Raw genomic sequence first — 19801 nt, 5'->3', positions numbered from 1 at the left:
TTATAAGTGTCCGGATTAGTGTCCCTATCTTTGAAACTAGTGAGGATGTTGCCTCTAATCCATGGCTTCTGGTTGGGATATACAGTTGAAGTCGGAAATATACACACACCTTAGCCAAATACATTTAAACTGTTTTTCACAATTCCTGACATTTTAATCCAATTAAAAATTCCATGTCTTAGGTCAGTTAGGATCACCACTTTATTTTAAGAATGTGAAATGTCAGAATAATATTAGAGAGAGTGATTAATTTCAGCATTTATTTCTTTCCTCACATTCCCAGTGGGTCAGAAGTTTAATGTTTCGGGTAGCCTTCCACAAGCTTTCCACAATAAGTTGGGTGAATGTTCAATTTTCTAATTTTCCATTCCTCCTGGCAGATCTGGTGTAACTGAGTCAGGTTTGAAGGCTTCCTTGCTCGCACACGCTTTTTCAGTTCTGTCCACAAATGTTCTATAGGATTGAAGTTAGGGCTTTGTGATGGCCACTCCAATACCTTGATTTTGTTGTCCTTAAGACATTTTGCCACAACTTCGGAAGTATGCTTGGGGGTCATTGTCCATTTGGAAGACACATTTGCGACCAAGATTTAACTTCCTGACTGATGTCTTAAGATGTTGTTCAATATATCCACATCATTTTTCCTCCCTCATGAAGCCATCCATTTTGTGAAGTGCACCAGTTCCTCCTGCAGCAAAGCACCCCCACAACATGATGCTGCCACTCCTGTGCTTCATGTTGGGATGGTCTTCTTCGGCTTGCAAGCCCCTTTCCCTCCAAACATAACAATGGTCATTATGGCCAAACAGTTCTCCAAAAATTATGATCTTTGTCCCCATGTGCAGTTGCAAACTGTAGTCTGGCTTTTTTATGGCGGTTTTGGAGCAGTGGCTTCTTCCTTGCTGAGTGGCCTTTCAGGTTATGTTGATATAGGACCTGTTTTACTGTGGATATTGATACTTTTGTACTGGTTTACTCCAGCATCTTCACAAGGTCCTTTGCTGTTGTTCTGGGATTGATTTGCACTTTTCGCACCAAAATACGTTCATCTCTAGGAGACCGCAACGTCGTTGATGCAATTATTGAGAAAGCCGGTGACTGTGGTGGTATACTCCTCAATGCCATTGGATGAATCCCGGAACATATTCCAGTCTGTGCTAGCAAAACTGCCCTGTAGCGTAGCATCCCCGTCATCTGACCACTTCCGTATTGAGTTAGTCACTGACAGTTCCTGCTTTAGTTTTTGCTTGTAAGCAGGAATCAGGAAGATATAATTATGGTCAGCTTTTCCAAATGGAGGGTGAGGGAGAGCTTTGGAGGCATCTCTGTGTGGAGTAGAGGTGGTCTAGAGTTTATTTCCCTCGTGACAGAAATCCGGTGAAATTGATTTAAGTTTGTCTGCATTAAAGTTCCCGGCCACTAGGAGCACCGCTTCTGGATTAGCAGTTTCTTGTTTGCTTATGGCCTTGTACAGCTCGTTGATTGCGGTCTTAGTGCAAGCATCGGTTTGTGTTGGTAAATAGATTGCTACAAAATATAGATATGAAAACTCTCTAGGTTGATGGTCTGTCTACAGTTTTTCATGAAGTACTCTACCTCATGCGAGCAAGACATCGCGCACCAGCTGTTATTGACAAATAGACACACCCCCACCCCAGACATAGCTTACCGGACATAGCTGTTCTGTCCTGCCGATGCACAGAAAACCCAGCCAAATGTATATTATGTGTCGTCGTTCAGCCACGACTCTGTGTAACGTAAGATATTGCAGTTTTTAATGTCCCGTTGGTAGGATAGTCTCGAACGGAGATCATCCAGTTTATTTTTCAGTGATTGCAGGTTGGCCAATAGAACAGATGGTAGAGGATGTTTACACACTAGCTAATGAATTCTAACCAGGCACCCCAATCTCCGCCACCTGTATTTCCGTCTTTTCTTCACGCGAATGACTGGGATTTGAGCCTGGTCTCAGACAAACAGTATACCCTTCGCGTTAGACTCGTGAAAAAAAAAATCTTTGGAGTTGGAGGTGAGTAATCGCTGTATTGATATCCAGAAGCTCTTTTCAGTCATAAGAGACAGTAGCAGCAACATTATGTACAAAAGAAGTTACAAACAATGCCGGGGAAAAAAATAGCACAGTTGGTTTGGAGCCCGTAAAACGAAAGCAATCCCCTTCGGTGCCATTGTACTGATTTACATAAGTATTCAGACCCTTTACTCAGTACTTTATTGAATCACCTTTGGCAGAGATTACAGCCTCAAGTCTTCTTGGGCATGATGCTATAAGATTGGCACACCTGTATTTATGGAGTTTCTCCCATTTTTCTCTGCAGATCCTCTCAAGCTCTGTCAGGTTGGATGGGGAGCGTCACTGCACAGCTATTTTCAGGTCTCTCCAGAGATGTTCAGGTTCAAGTCCTGGCTCTTGATGGGCCACTCAAGGACATTCAGAGACTTGTCCTGAAGCCACTCATGCGTTGTCTTGGCTGTGTGCTTAGAGTTGTTGTCCTTTTGGAAGGTGAACCTTTGCCGTAGTCTTACGGCCTCAGTGCTCTGGGGCAGGTTTTTATCAAGGATCTTTCTGTACTTTGTTCCGTTCATCTTTCCCTTGATACTGACTAGTCTCCCAGTCTCTGCCCCTGAAAAACATCCCCACAGCATGATGCCGCCACCACCACCATGCTTCACCGTAGGGATGGTGACAGGTTTCTTCCAGACGTGATGCTTGGCCTGAACACTTTCCAAATGCACTGTATATTAATTTATTTTGAAATGTTTCTTATCCTACACCCGAAAATGTGCATACACCTTTTGAAAATAGGAAAGAAAAATCTTCCCTATCCTTCATGTTTCTATATAGTGAAAATCACAGCTGTTTATGACAGAGCAAACTATGAATAACTACTATCAAAGCTCTCTACTACCTCAACCATAGAGCTTGTTGGGAGGTCAGGCATTTTGTATCACAGCAGATGTAGTCACTCCTCATATAGCAAGACGCGCTGCTTTGTCTGTTCTGTTGGGAGTAACTTTAATAGTGTGTATGTATGTGTGAGTGCCGGATTTCATTTTTCAAAGGCAGAGATTAGTTCAGAGTATCAGGTGAGAGCAGAGCGGCAGAAAGGTTGAGCAGAGGGAATGATTGACATTTTCCCTGACTAAATCAATGGTGATATCCCCACCTGACCCAGACCATGGTTGGCAGTGTGTCTGCAGAATGATGAACAATGAGAAAACGTTTCTCGGCAGCGGGGCTCTCACAACACCGTGAGGATTCATATTTATTTCCACTCAGAACAGTATTGCATTATGTTCCCATTATGGCAGCATTGAATTTTTTATGTTTCCGCCCTGCTACTCAATCGATTGCTCTTTTTTGTCACAGGTGCACTGTATCCCAGCAGTCTTAAAGCTACATTCTGTACCTTTCATTTTCAGTCTAAAGTCCTGCCCCTGCACTTGCCAGTAAGTCTTGGGCAATTGTAAAAGTGCTTACCACGTCATTTAAATAACCACCTTTCCTCATATCTTCCTCATCTTTGCTTCATCAAGCTACTGTATCATATACCTATCTATCTCCTTACCCTCTAGTGGTCATGAAGAAAAGCAGAAGCAGAGAAAGAGAAAAATAAGCTCAGCAGACTGTACTGGAACACAGCCCCTCTCTGAACTACATGTGAAACCTCCTCCAGCAGCAACACAGCGATACAGCTCGCCAATAATGTGCATTAAGCATTTAGTAATATACCAGAATGTATCTGCAATAAAAAGTACCTGCTATCCATAGAGTAAATGGATTGCCGTGCTCATCAGTCAACATTATGCCATAAGGGCTATCATATATGTCATTTCAAGTAATACTCTTAATAGATTAAATATTCAAGTGTCCCAAAACGTTGTTCCTCATTTCTACGGTCTTACCAGCAGTAAAATCCCATATGAAGGAAATTTGTGATTTACAATGTGCTGTAAATAATAATGGCAAAATCATTCCACACAGATTCTCCCCTTTCTCTGATTAGCATATTCTATTCATTTTCCTAGACACCCAGGTTTTGCTAGGTTCAAGGTTTGATTTAATAGCTCCAGAAGTTTCCCTGTATATAGTATTATAATCAGGTCTCTCTCTAGTTTTTCTCTCTGTCAGCACTCTGGGATTGTGTTTGATTGTGTAACTGATGGACTGACCCTTGTTTTCTCGCCACATCCATCTGTCTCTCTGCCACCAACTGTCCTGTGACAGGCCAAACCTGGTCATGTCTCTGGGCTGACAACACTGTCCCTCTCCTACAAAGGGAGAAAAATGGCAATCAGTTAGGTGCTCTCCACCATGTAACCTCAAACAGAAAGAGAAAAGACATCTCATGTTGCAAATGAGGTAGAAAGGATGATCAGGTCTGGCAGATATGTTTTGCCATGAAAAGGTCAGGAGGGATGTCTCAGTCATTACGACAGAAAAGACCTGCCATGGCCGAGTTGTTTGAGGCCCTCCTTTTCAACACCACTCTGATGTTTCTCTTTTCTTTGAGTGGGAGAGAATAAGAACAGCAACGCTGCCATTTTCTCTGTGGGTGCATAAGAATGAATGTAATGAAGGAATCCATGTAATCAATTCAGTGTCTGTGGGTGGAAGGAAGGAGAAAGAGAGCGGAGGAGAGGAGAAGGCGTACTGTAAATGTGCTCTACCACTGTGCAATGTTCAGTGTCTCTCTGCTAGCTGTGATTCAGTATCTACTCAGAGCTGTGGGTGATGGTTATTAAGGGGCCTGTGTAATGTGTGTAATAGGGGCTTGGCTACAGGGGCACAGGAAGAAGGGGCACAGAAAGCAGAAAACCATTGCTGAACACTCATCTCACCAGGGAACTCACATTCTCATCACTTCATTGCATTTTCCCAGCAGAGAGCAACCTCTCTCAGAAGTGTTTCCTTTGTCACATACAGAAGTACTGTAGAAGTAGTGTTTTTCCTCCATATTTTTAGTTTGATATTTCATTCGGGCATACTGATGTAATAGTATGGCAAAGCATACAAATGTTGCTGTGATGTTATAAGGAATGTGCATTAAAAGCTTTGAATGTTTGTTGTTGCCAAGGTAACAGAGACCCGGACAGGCCCTCTCGGATGCAGTAACTATGACAACCTTGATTCTGTCAGCTCTGTTCTGGTTCAGAGTCCGGAAAACAAAGTCCACTTGCAAGGTCTGTATTATATATTTTCTTGATTACGTATTCCCAGAATGCAAATCCTATACACCATTGTCACGCTCCACACCAGTGCTTTGGAATCAACCACAAAAAAGCAAAAGAAAAATATGAAATATGGTTTATAGCACATCCTATCATAAATTCCCATACAATAGCATCTTCAAAGAGATCCACACATCCCATTTCAACGATTGTATAGAGTAAAATACAGTTATTGGTATGCTCTTACATTGTTAGTCTACCAAGGCTAACAACTACACTTGCACTGCCTTGCAATTCACACACTATAGATCACAAATTGTTGTCCTCTTATACAGTACCATAACAGTACACCTTAATGGTGGTTTTAAATCCTGGCTATGTTGTGTTGTTTTACAGGCCTACAGGTTATCCTGCCAGACTACCTGCGGGACAGTTTTGTCCAGGCTGCTCTCAGTTACATTGCCTGTAACGTGGAAGGGGGCTTCATCTGTAAGGACAATGACTGCTGGTGCAAGTGTGACCCCAAGTTCCCAGAATGCAACTGTCCCTACATGGACATCCAAGCCATGGAGGACAGCCTGCAGAGAATCACTGAGACATGGGGGACACTTTACAAGGAGTTTGAGGACTCAGGTGAAGATAAACGTTTTGGATCCTCTTTGATCTTTAGATGCTGAAACTATTAAACTTTTAATTTGATATATGAAGTGTCCAGTGCAACTCAGTTGTCATGCAGCATTTACGAAATGTCTTCAGCTAGCTTAGCTCTAAACGTAGTCGCTGCGCATGCAGTTGATAGTTTATATATTCATATGTGGACAATCTTTGGATAGTTTTTGTAGGGGACTATGTGAGCTGAGTAAAAGTGTTTTATCATATGTCACGCAATTAAAGGTGGAGGGCCGTTCCTTGGTGTGTACCCCAGACATTATGATTTACGGTGTAAACCGTAATGAGTCACAGTGAAACCTGGGGGACTTGGCACACAGTCTGTGTGCAGCAAATCACAACCTGATAGGATTGGATAAAAAAACAACATCTCGAGCAGATTAATCATCCATGAAACACATTTATTAACATTCCAGCATTTTCACATCGGTGTAGTAACAACGTATGAATGAGAGCACTTAGCATAATGTTGGGATATTATTGCCTCTCTAGGTCACCCTGTAGTGGCCACTATTTCTGAGGTGAATTCAGAATGGATGGGCCTTTTTTCTCTTCAAATATTTTTGGTGTGTGAAATATCTATAAGTGCAATTACTTTCAAAGTTGATGTTTTAAGAGCAGAGAGGAGAGTGCAGGCGTGTGAGAGTGCCAGGAATAAAGAGTTTCTCAGGTGAGGTCGTAAACATGTCCTTCCGTAAAGGATGTCAAAGACGTTTCAACATTCAGCGGAATGGGATGCTAGCAGGAAGAAAATAAACCTGGAAACATGGAGCATGGCAGTACTGGAACCAATGACATTGTTCTCCTTTGGCCTTGAGGAATGTGGCAACATGCATGAAGTGATCTTATGCTCTTTCTTTTCAAACATACAGAAAACATTTTTCCAAAAGGATTCTTTGGCCATCCCCATAGGATAATTATTTTTGGATCCTATTACCCACTGGGCACACACTGGTTGAATCAACTTTGTTTCCATGTAATTTCAAATTACGTAGATCCAAAGTGGAATAGACGTTGACTGAACGTCTGTGCCTAGTGGGTAGCCTTTCTTGACGGACTATTTTGTTTCAATCAAAGCATATATACTGCCTAATGGCGCACGCTGTAGATTATTAGCCACATGAGGGGGAAGAAATGTGACTCCTCAGCTTCAGATTAGAAATGACCGAGGAGGTGTTTTTGGTGTAACATATTATACTGTAGGTGCCTATGCTACAGTATGCTATCATATTTGGTTCTGCTAGGCTATGTAAAATACTAATTCATCATTGTGTGATCTTGTGAGACATTGATTCAGCTTTTATCTAACTTTAGGCTACTAAATGAACACTATTGTGAGAAGTGATAATAATCATAAGTGATGAGAAAGATTATTAGGCGTAGGCAACAGTTCTTGATTAAGGTTACTTAAAGCGATTTGAGCGCCTTTGAATCATGGTGCTGAAATGACAGCACCATAACCAAGTGGTCGTTCTGGGTTCCATTGCGCAGGAGGGGGTCTGTGGAGTTTTATGAACTTCAGGGCAGACATGCTGTCAATTTGGATCCTAGATCTTGTTGGTGTGATAAGGTTCATGCAGTGGATGAGTTTGTCTGCATACGCAATTGAGGTGGTGCATTTCTGTAAGCTAAGCACATGTACAGTAGGGCGAGATCAAGTGAGTTGTACATGTGCCCCATGTCCATAACACAATGTTTTGAGGACAAATGTTTCAGCAACTCCTGGTAGAGTTTTCTGTCTGTGGCTGTTCTTGTCATGGTGGATTTGGCCTGCTCAAAGTTGTCAAGCCTCTGACCGTTGGGCCTCTGCACACACGCCTACAGATATTCATCATTTGCGCCACCTCCAGAGAGAGAGACTACAGGGAAGAAACCACAATTGTCGTACCTGTAGGCTGCTATAGCCTACATATCTATTTAGTTTGTCATTATTTTGTTTTCATGGAACTTTTGCGGTGTGACATATTATTTATTTAGAGTTGACCAGAATACTTTTTTTACGTTACCAACTCCATGTATTCTGAAATTTTAAAGTGATGGAGCACGGTCCCCTCACGCTACGGCAGCACTAGATCCCTATTCACCTGGCCATATTCATGACATGTTAATTTCAAAACAATCACCTTTTAATTTTCACTCTCTTTCTGCCAGATGAGTTCAAGACCTTTCTGACGAGGCTCCCGCAGAACTTCTTCCTGAACGTGACGACAATCCAGCACCTGTGGTCGTTGGATGGCGTGTTCCAGTGGCGCTACGAGCAGCTGGAGAACAGCATGAGAGTGCTCTTCAGACGAGCCCAGAGAGTGGTGTTCAAGCTATTCAGCCTCAGCAAGAGGTGTCAGAGGCAGCCTCACATCCGTCTACCCAGAGAACTGTGAGAGTCCCACTCTGCTCCCACATTACACCTCTTACCACTGAGCCCCAATTACACTTTAATCACCCATCCAGGAAGCTGATAGCAATCCTCTCCATCTACCCCTGTGTGAGTGGGAGAAACAGGAAGCAAGCCAAGCAGTGTTTATCTACGTTATTACTGCCGCTGTGAGGAAAATGTAAAGCACTATACTTATTTTGTGACTATAGACTGTGGAGAGAGGGAGTGGAATGTTTGTCATTTTGACTGGGAGGCTCCCCTACATGGCTTTAGTTCGCAGTGCTTCACACAGACGAGAGATGCGTGATTGATATAACTTCCAGGGGCCAGTTCCACTGCTGACAATTATGAAGGAATAATCTACAGGGAGACGGCGGCTCAGTTTTATACAGCGAGTAATAATACGACTTCAGAATCGGTTTAAACTACACTTTGTGTTCAGACAGGCAGCCCAATTGTGATATTTGTTTCACTAATTGGTCTTTTGAGAAATCAGATCAGCTCTGAAAAAAATCTGATGTGAAATAATTTGATGTCAAAATACCAATTTGTGGAAAAAATATCATGATTGGGCTAGTTTTGCGGCCGCAGCCTTTGTGCTCAAACTTTGACCATTAGTCCAAATTATGCAGGTTTACTTTCTGCATGTCTATTTCACAGATGAAGCAATATGTTTGTCTCTTTGTATTTTTTTTTTTACAATACTACAAACAAACAAAATTGCAGAATGCATTAATGGTATATGTTTGTTTAAATGAACTCAAACATGCATTATTAGTTCCTGGTAAGAGTAACTGTTACTAGGTACAATTGCACAGAATTTCTTTTTATACAATAAACCAATTAAATTCACATCAATTTTCATTCACCTACTGTATTGCCATCCTATGTTATATTCCATTGTGTCTCTCTGTCTCCGTCCCAGGCCCCAGTCCTACTGGCTGAGTCACTTCCAGTCTCTCCTCTACTGTTCTGAAAACAACCAGCTGGGTTCGTTCTCTGAAGAGCTCCACAGCTGTACCTGCAGCTACGAGCACAGCCCTTGCCAGCTGTCCCCGCCATGTGCCATCGGAGAGGGCCCCGCCTGCGCAGCCTGCGCCCTAGACAACCACACCCGCTGTGGAAGCTGCAACCCTGGATACGGCCTAACCCAGGGGGTCTGCAGACCCATGGTGGCTGACTCTACAGAGAACTACCTGGGCTTTGAGACAGACCTACAGGACCTGGAGCTGAGATACCTGCTACAGAGGGCTGACCGTAGGCTGGAGGTAAATACAGTGCCTTCAGAAAGTATTTATACCCCTTGACTTATTCCACATTTTGTTGTGTTACAGCCAAATTTATTAAATGAACATTTCACGCACATCAACACACAATGCCCCATAATGACAAAGTGAAACATGTAAACAATTATTTTTGCAAATGTATTGAAAATGAAATACATATATGTCTAATTTACGTAAGTATTCACACCCCTGAGTCAATACTTTGTAGAAGCAGCTTTGGGAGTGATTACAGCTGTGAGTCTTTCTGGGTAAGTCTCTAAGAGCTTTCCACACCTGGATTGTGCAGAATTTGCCCATTACTGTTTTCAAAATTGTTCAAGCTCTGTCAAATGAGTTGTTGTTTCTTGCTAGACAACCATTTTCAGGTCTTGTCATAGACTTTCAAGTAGAGTTAATTCAAAACAATAACTTGGCCACTCAGGAAAATTCACTTTCTTGGTAAGCAACTACATTGTAGATTTGGCCTTGTTTTTTAGGTTATTGTCCTGCTGAAAGGTGAATTTGTATTCCAATGTCTGGTAGAAAGAAGACTGAACCAGGTTTTCCTCTAGGACTTTTCCTGTGCTTAGCTCCATTCTGTTTCTTTTTTATCCTGAAAAACTCCCTTAGTCCTTAACGATTACAAGCAAACTTAACACTTTGTGTTCAGGACATAAAGTAAATTGCTTTTTTCAAATATTTTGCAGTATTACTTTAGTGCCTTATTGCATACGAGGATGCATGTTTTGTAATATTCCGTATGATCTTGAGAAAGTAGATAGACATATTGTCCTAACAACTTAAACAACCATGAATATGTCCTTCCAGGTCCACGCCATCTTCATCAGTAATGATATGCGTCTGAACAGCTGGTTCGACCCTTCCTGGAGGAAGAGGATGCTGCTGACTCTGAAGAGCAACAAGTACAAGTCCAACCTGGTCCACATGCTGCTGGGCGTGTCTCTCCAGATCTGCCTGACCAAGAACAGCACCCTGGAGCCTGTCCTCACCCTCTACATCAACCCCTTTGGAGGAAGCCACTCTGAGAGCTGGTACATTCCCGTCAGTGAGAACAGCTTCCCGGACTGGACAGCCACCAAACTGGACCTGCCCCTGGAGTGCTTTAACTGGACCCTGACGCTGGGCAACAAGTGGAAGACCTTCTTCGAGACTATCCACATCTACCTGCGGAGCCGGATAAAGACGCAAGGCGGTGGAGGCCCGGCAGGGGCGGTGAACGACAGCCTCTACTATGAGCCATTAGAAATTCTGGATTCTTCTCGGAATCTGGGCTACATGAAGATCAACAGCATCCAGGTGTTTGGCTACAGTATGCACTTTGACCCAGAAGCGATCCGCGACCTGATCCTGCAGCTGGACTACCCGCACACCCAGGGTTCCCAGGACACGGCCTTGCTGCAGCTGCTGGAGATCAGGGACCGGGTCAACCGACTGTCCCCTCCAGGTCAGCAGAGACTGGACCTGTTCTCCTGTCTGCTCAGACACCGGCTCAAACTGACCGCCAGCGAGGTGGTCCGCATACATGCCTCACTGCAGGCCTTTAGCAACCGCCTGCCCAACTCTCTGGATTACGAGACAACCAAGCTGTGTAGTTAACAGTTACTAGGGGATGAATGGGGGACGTTACAGATAAACGGCTACAAGGGTGAACTATTGGACAGCAGAATGGTGTACTGGTACAGTATTTTGGCTTTCAGTGGTTTGTTGATTCTCTGGATTACAAGACTGTAAAACTATGTGCTAAATGGAGCAGTTGGATGAGAAGGACAACTGAATAATGTTGTTTGGCTTTCAGTTGTGTGGCAACTCAATGACTTGGGAGGTGCTGATAGCCGGTGCTTTTTGGTCGAGAGAAGTCACACGCAAACTCTGACATCTGTAAACAAAAGCAGATCTAGAAATTGATATATTTAACACTCTCTCCACATCCATTTGACCATCTTGTTTAAATTCAACCCTTCTCATTTATACAGTATATACTGAAGCCAACTGGAGGAACTTTTTAAGAAACATGGTACAGTCTGTTTGTTTGTAACTCTTTTATATGTTATTTTGCTTATGTGACCGTGCACTTTCCATAATGACCAGAATACAGTGGTGTCAGTCAGTTTTGTAGATGACTTGTTATTAAAACATAATGGATTAACAACTGGGGATATTTTTTGTCAAACTTACTTAGAGCCGAGGAACAGCTGTTATCACATCTCATTGTAAGACATTCAACACATTAATCGCAGGAATTGAAACCACTTAAACTGAGTGAATGAAATTAAACATGATAGAGGAGTTTGATGAAATCATCAGGAATCTCTATTACTCATTTATGTGGTTCGTGTATGGCTTGTGATCAAGCTTATTTATCCTAATTGATTAGTAGACTTTGTTAAAGGAACAATTGAAGCCCTAATTATTTTACAAAAAACTATAGGTTATGTACAGTGAATGTGCACACACACACGAACACACATACTACAGGTGCTGAAAGAAGTGAACAAAGCGGAGTTTGTCGTAAGACTGGTTCCATTTGGGTCATGGCTAGAAACACACAGGGTGAATTTTTGTATTTATTTATCTGAAAGCAGATTGAATTGGAGCAGATTAGTAGACACTCCAACTGCCCTCTAGAACCAGGAGTGATGCCCCTCTACTTTACTTGGCAACAGATCCATACCTGCAGTATTAAATGTCAGGACTATAAGGTGTCAGATCTCATTTACTAACATCGCCTGTGTCTCATGGCTTGTCTGTCCAGGGGAGCGGTCACACACCTATGAAGGTCAATGGCTGTAACCTCCATTTGTCTGCTCCTCTTATCAAATCCTTCTCATGTCATAAGACAAACTCCAAGAAGGGTAACACGGATGAACATGGATTGATGCTGAGGTGTGTGCTGGATGTATAACTGAATTTCAGGGTGTCCTTTGGATGCAGGAGTGTCAGAACATGGCCACTGTGAAGAGATGGAAAAAGTAAGGTCCTGATTGTCTTTTTGGTCTTTACAAGTTAATTATTTCCCCGAAAACCATCAGAACACTATCCACTTACTCCTGGTTAACATGTCCCATTAAAGGTGAGACAGAGAACAGACGAAAACTTTACATCCCATCATCTCACATCAACCCGCCAACAAATTAAACCTTTTCATCTCACAGTAAGTGAGCTAGGGACGCTGGAGTAAAAAGAAAAAACGGAGGAAAATAAATTCTGTCTGCCCATTTATTCTTTCTGTGGTAAAAATGAAAAAATTACCAGGTAGGTGACTATAATTATGATGTTTAACAGCCCTCTGCTTGTTCTGCAATTACCAGGCTCAGTTCTATAACCCATCCTGGCGAGGCTGGCCATAATTCATTATTGTGAGCTTGTAAATTGTTTTTATCCATACTGTGGAGTCCCGCCATGTCCCTTTTGAGACACTGAGTGGGCAGAGGAGAGGCTTTGATGAAGGAAAGTCTGACCTTTACTGAGATGTCAATCAAAAGTGTCAGATATAATAACTTTGCTCATGTACTGTATGACTGTCCTGTTGCAACTAGATTCCATACTTTTATGCTTTTACTGTTCATAACGCAGTTCTTTTTCTAACCTGAATGCCTTAATAAGACATGGCTGCCCATAGAAGAGAGACATTTAATTATTCTGAAATAGGTCATTATGATGTTATGATAAATGTAAAAGAAAGACGTGTTACCCCTGTCACAGACACAATCATAACATTTGCTACACTGACCAATTTTCTTGCACTCCACATTATACCATGTTGGAAATGCATTCACACATTCAATTATACATTCAAGTAATTTAGCATAGTTGAATTTCTAATGTAAGATCAAAGAGTGTAATAATGAAGTGAACGGTGCTGCTTGGTCTCTTATATCGAACATATTTAGTATTTTTTTAATTTGTCTATGTAATTATGATTGTGCCACATAATCCACATCCGCATTATGAGGCAAAATACATTTTGCATCATCACCATGATGATGTGGCCAGAGACACTTAGCTTCTTGAAAGTCCAGTATCTTGACAACTTGACTGCTGACATGCAAAACATTTTGGGACTGTATCAACAGTGGACAAAAGAAAAACACATTAAAACCATTGTACTATGATACAGGAAGTAAGATCCCAGGTTTCCCTTTGAAAAAAGTCCCCTCGTGGGGACTTTGCAGTTAACTGGGAACAGCAAACACAAGAGGAGGCAAAAGGTAACCGTCACCGGCCGATAAATCAATAGTCTGCTTCATTACCTGGGAGAACAAAAGGCTCTGCAAAGAGATCGATAATTCTTCTGAGGAGGCTCCTCTGGCATTTTGTCCCCCCTCCACTCCCCCTTCCCCCCACCTGTCCCCCGGACTAGACGAGACTAGATCAGCACCCATTACTGAGATGGCAGTTTCCGCCCGGCATGGTTTGTATAATCACAAATCAATCTTGACTTTTAGTTCCAACGATGATGCATTGTAAAATGACATTAGTTCGGGTGTCTGGCTAGCAATCGCCATTGCTTAGCCACTCAGGCTGTGAACACAAAACCCTCAAACGTGAGGGATTCTTAAAAGTTGGGACAATCATTTTCCAGCAGGGAAACGTACTTTTTATAGTTGAACATTTTGTTGCATTTCGTAGCATTATTTGAGAAAAATATGAGTTAGGGGAAAGATTTGTGAAGGATTGTTCTAATGTTCAACATTATTAATTTCCATGGCTGCTCTGTGAAATGTCTGGAGCAAAGGATCACAATTTCAAACTCTCCCCCCGCAAAAAATTTATATTCTAAAAACTGGCAACAATGAATATGAACTTAAACAAGGGTATTATGTAGCATCTTTCAGTAGCCCTTTCTGACTTAAAGGAATATTTCTCTCAAAACTGTGATTCCTTAAGAAATTGTGGTTTTTGGTTACTCTGTCAGATTTGTCTAAACTCCTGAATGAATCGAGTTTGAGGAGGGTCAGATACAGTATAAGGACCCCTTCTTCATGTCCTCATTACATGTAGTGCAACAAGACCACTCATGGTCTGTAAAGTTCTCTACTTTCGATAGATTTAAACAAACAATGTTGAAATCACTATTGTCACATCCATAAACTGTCAACTCCATCTCCCTGACAGATTAAGATAGGTTTTAGTCATAAAGCAACTGGGGAAAAACTAAATTGCAACTGTTTATATCACTTGAATGAAGAAAAACATAATGATATTCAATTCTGACTGATTTTTGTCAAACATCAACTCTGAGTGCTGTAAGATCTAACAGAATTGTTGTTTTTATTGGGAATTTTCAAGTAAAAAAAAATATATTTAGAGGCAAAATATGTCTGTTTTAAGTATTTGTTGTCAACTCCGTCAGTGGCTTGTCAACTGTAGTGGAGCAGGTCAAGAGCTTCAAGTTCCTCGGTGTCCAGATCACAAAGGAATTATCATGGTCCACACACACCGACACAGTCGTAAAGAAGGCACGACAATGCCTCTTCTCCCTCAGGAGGCTGAAAAGATTTGTCATGTGCCTTCAGATTCTAAAATATTTCTACAGCTGCATCGAGAGCATCTTCAACTTCTACCTCCAAGCTACAAGATTGCTGAATAGTTAACCAATGGCTACCCTCATTGACCCCTTTTGCACTAATTATTTTGACTCATTACATACGCTGCTGCTACTGTTTATCTGTCCTGATGCCTAGACACTTCATCCCCACTTACAGTGCCTTCAGAAAGCATTAATGCCTCATGACTTGTTCCATGTTTTGTTGTGTTACAGCCTGAATTAAAAATGGATTCAATAATGACAATTTTACTAATTGATCGAAAGTTAAATACAGAAATATTTAATTTACATAAGTATACAAACCATTGAGACAATACAGGTTAGAATCACGTTTGGCAGTCATTCTGGGTAATTCTCTAAAGAGCTTTGCGCACCAGAATTGTATAATATTTGCATATTAATTATTAAAAAATTCTTCAAGTTAATTGTTGTTCATTGCCAGACAGCTATTTCCAAGTCTTGTCATAGATTTTCAAGCCAATGTAAGTCAAAACTATAACTAGACCTCTCAGGAACATTCAATGTCGTCTTCACAAGCAAATCCAGTGTATTTTTGGCCTTTGGGTTTTAGGTTGTTGTCCTGGTGAAAGGCACATTTTTCCCAGAGTCAGTTGGAAAGCAGACTGAACCAGGTTTTTCTAAAGGATTTTCCCTGTGCTTAGCTCTATTCCGTTTCCTTTTATAAAAAAAAACTCCCCTTGCCGATGACAAGCATAGCCATAACATGATGCAGCCACCACCATGTTTGAAAATATACAAACGCTATTATTGCCCACAATGTGAGTCCATGCAGCTTATTATGTGACTAATTTACGACATTTCTACTACTGAAATGATTTAGGCTTGCCATAGCACATTTGTAAAAACATCTAGAAACATTATTCCATTTTGACATTATGGTGTATTGTTTGTGGGCCAGTGACACAAAGTCTCAATTGTATCCATTTTAAATTCAGGCTATAACACAACAAAATATGGAAAACGTCAATGGATGTGAATACTTTCGGGAACACAATGTATATGTGCATATCTACCTCAATTACCTCGTACCCCTGCACATCGACTTGGTACTGGTAACCAAGTATAGCCAAGTTATCGTTGCTTATTTTGTATTTATTCCTCATGTAATTATTTTTCTATTTATCTTTTTTCTCTCTTTTTTCTTGGGAAGGGCGCATAAGTAAGCCTTTTACTGTTAGTCTACACCCGTTGTTTACAAAGCATGTGACAGATTCGATTTGATTTAGAATTGAACTGCGTCACTGATGGCTAACCCTCTTAAAATTGATTTTTTTTGTAAATAATCTGAAATAATATTTTAATCACTGTTCTGCAACATATGCTTCAACTATTTAAGTATTGCTGTGCTAGATCTAAGGTATAATGTTTTATTTATACACTTTGTTCTATGTTCTGAATCTAAAAAAAACATGCCAAAATGCTAACAAAATTAGCCCTGGAGCATTATATAGCATTATATAAGTTACAAATAATCAATCAAGGCCTTTAAACACGGTTCTTACACGGTATGATGTGACTAATCCATTGTAAAAAGGTTTCATTTGGGCTATGGTGGGTTAATAGTCTTTCAATCAGGTCACATGGTTTTAAAAACTCCAGGAAAAACTCCTGGCCTTGGGGAGGATGAAAACCTTGTCAAACTGCAGCAACCTTGTACTTGTTCATATTAATTATATTTTAATGAAGGACTAGGGGGTTTCCTATATACAGACACAGAGACGTTAATATTTAGGTGTATGGGCTGCTATATTTATGTAAGAACTTTTGCTTGTATCTGTCGGGAGTGATGTGTTATCACGCTTGCTAAATAAATACCGGAGGAAAGTGGAGAGCACACCTTGAGCTTTTTGTGTTGTGCCTGACCTGCGATTTCCGTGAATCTGATTGGTCAAGACACGCAAAGAGGCTGCAGCAGCACACCGTTGTGAAGGACAGAGAAATTGTGTGCAAGTTCACAAATCATGAGGCAAATCAGAAAAAGAAACAGCACTTTGCCCCTCTTTTAACAATTTACTTCAATATGTTTTATTAAACTAAATCGAAAGTGGTGTGGAGCTGCAACCTCTGATTGAAAAATGTTGTGGCAAATGTCGTCTCACAACACTTTTTCCAGTGGTCCTGCTAACGAAGTTGACATAAATCCAGTTAGTTGCCTTTTATGAAATGTAAGAATTAGGTTGTTCCTTTGCATGGTATGATAGCTGATACTTTGGTCTATCAAAATATACATTTCAAATGTTGTTAATATTAAGAATAACATTTGTGAAAAAAAATGGATTGTTCCGTCTTTCAAGAATCCCTGAGCTAAAGGTAACTTCCAAAATAATAGAAACACATTATTAAATGAGGAATACAAAGTATATTGAAAGCAGGTGCTTCCGCAGAGGTATGGTTCCTGAGTTAATTAAGAAATGAACATCCCATCATGCATAGGGTCATGTATAAAATGCTTGTCAGGCCATTTGGCCATTATTTTGGGTACCATAGCTATGCACCCATAGGGTGAGAATGCCTCAATCCACAGGGCACGAGTGGTCACTGAAAGGTTTGAAAACATGAAAACGATGTAAACCATATGGCACGGCCATCTCAGTCACTAGAGACGTCCATGGCATGTGAATACTTATGGAAGATTCCGGAGTGGCGCCTGAAACAGTTTTCCACTACCATTAACAAAACACCAAATTATGGAATTTCTAGGCATTCCTCCAATAGAGTTCCAGACACTTGTATAATCTATTCCAAGGTGCATTGAAGCTGTTCCGACTCGTGGTGGCCAAACGCCCTATTAACACACTTTATGTTGGTGTTTCCTTTATTTTGGCAGTTACCTGTACATAGCTTGACAATGCTGTGAGAAAAATAAAACTCCAACTAGAATATAAAGTTTCGGACAAGAGAAGTATTGAGTATTTCTGATTCGAGAATATGATAATCATGATAACTTCTAAGTGAGAAGTTCAAAGAATATCCCTTCGTAGTTTCTGCCTGTGGGGGGTAAAGTGTCTTGGGACCCAGAGCAAAGTGCCCTTCAAAATCAAACCTCAGTGAGGGGGAGAGCAGCATGGGGTCAGTAATGCAGATAAAAGGATGACTTTGACACCTCTAACGCTTTCATCACCAGAAAATAATTACACCACTATATCCAGACCTCTTACCAACGAGTTCCACAAAAACAAATACATAGCCTATAACTCTTCAACATCAAATAACACCCAAACTGTTATTGTTGATCTCTACATTTGCATTAAAAAAACGAAAATGAAAGAAAAATGCAAAGAAAACAAAGTTAACCCTCTAGAGTCGATTGACCCACTGGTGAATCAATCTACACTATATATGCAAAAGTATGTGGACACCCCTAAAACTTTGTCGATTTGGCTATTTCAGCCACACCCGTTGCTGACACCTGTATAAAATCATGCACACAGCCATGCAATCTCCACAGACAAGCATTGGTAGTAGAGTGGCCTTACGGAAAAGCTCATTTGCATTCAACGTGGTACCGTCATAGAATGCCACCTTTCCATCAAGTCAGTTCTGCCCTGCTAGAGCTTCCCCGGTCAACCGTAAGTGCTGGTTTTGTGAAAATGTCCGGGAAGCAACAATGGCTCTGCCGCCAAGTGCTAGGCCACACAAGCTCACAGAACGGGACCGCCTTGAGCAGAAGCATGTAGTGCATAAAAATCGTATGTTCTCGGGTTGCAACAATCACTACCGAGTTCCAAAATGCTTCTGGAAGCAACGTTAGCACAAGAACTGTTCAAACGGGATCTTCATGAAAAGGGTTTCCATGGCCAAGCAGCCAGACACAAGCCTAAGATCATCATGCGCAATGCCAAGCGTCAGCTGGAGTGGTGTACAGCTCACCACCATTGGACTCTGGAGCAGTGGAAATGCATTCTCTGGAATGATAAATCCCGCATCACCATCTGGCAGTCTGACGAACGACAATGCATGACAGCATGACAATGCCCCCTTGCACAAAGCAAGGTCCATACAGAAATGGTTTGTCAAGATCGGTGTGGAGGAACTTTGACTGGCCTGCACAGATTCCTGACCTCAAGCACATCGAACACCTTTGGGATGAATTGGAACGCCAACTGCGAGACAGGCCTAATTGCCCAACATCAGTGCACAACCTCACTAATGCTCTTGTGGTTGATTGAGAGTTAACTGCACCTCAGATTGCAGCCCAAATAAATGCTTCACAGAGTTCAAGTAACAGAAACATCTCACCATCAACTATTCAGGGGAGACTGCATGAATCAGGCCTTCATGGTCAAAATGCTGCAAAGAAATCACTACTAAAGGACACCAATAATAAGAAGAGATTTGGTTATCCCAGGAAACAAGAGCAATGGACATTAGACTGGGAGAAATGTGTCCTTTGGTCTGAAAACTTGAAATCTTTGGTTCCAACCGCCGTGTCTTTGTGAGACGCAGAGCAGGTGAACGAATAATCTCTGCATGTGTGGTTCCCACCATGAAGCATTGAGGAGGAGGTGTGATGGTGGTGGGGGTGCTTTGCTGGTGACACTGTCTTGGATTTTGGGGGGATTTAAAGCACACTTATCCCACATGGATACCACAGCCTTCTGCAGCGATTTGCCATGCCGTCTGGTTTGCACTTAGTGGGACTATAATCTGTTTTTCAACAGGACAATGACCCAAAACACACCTCCAGGCTGTGTTAGGGCTATTTGACCAAGA

At 41.5% G+C, this 19801-nt stretch overlaps 1 protein-coding gene across 1 annotated transcript in view; it reads left to right on the top strand.

Annotated features, from left to right (window-relative positions):
- Positions 1-11668, top strand: part of LOC110521699 (BMP/retinoic acid-inducible neural-specific protein 3-like) — a 67320-nt gene extending 55652 nt beyond the window's left edge. The window contains exons 5-9 of the mRNA XM_021599482.3: positions 5097-5202; positions 5587-5823; positions 8011-8233; positions 9159-9501; positions 10327-11668. Coding sequence (XP_021455157.1) covers positions 5097-5202; positions 5587-5823; positions 8011-8233; positions 9159-9501; positions 10327-11115 — 1698 coding nt within the window. The 3' untranslated portion in view covers positions 11116-11668. The remainder of the gene's footprint in view (positions 1-5096; positions 5203-5586; positions 5824-8010; positions 8234-9158; positions 9502-10326) is intronic.
- The last annotated feature ends 8133 nt before the right edge of the window (positions 11669-19801 follow it).

The sequence above is a fragment of the Oncorhynchus mykiss genome, chromosome 4 (assembly GCF_057628025.1).
Source record: "Oncorhynchus mykiss isolate SJ-2025 chromosome 4, ASM5762802v1, whole genome shotgun sequence".
Lineage (NCBI taxonomy): Eukaryota > Metazoa > Chordata > Actinopteri > Salmoniformes > Salmonidae > Oncorhynchus > Oncorhynchus mykiss.
This window is presented reverse-complemented; position numbering and strand designations above follow the sequence as displayed.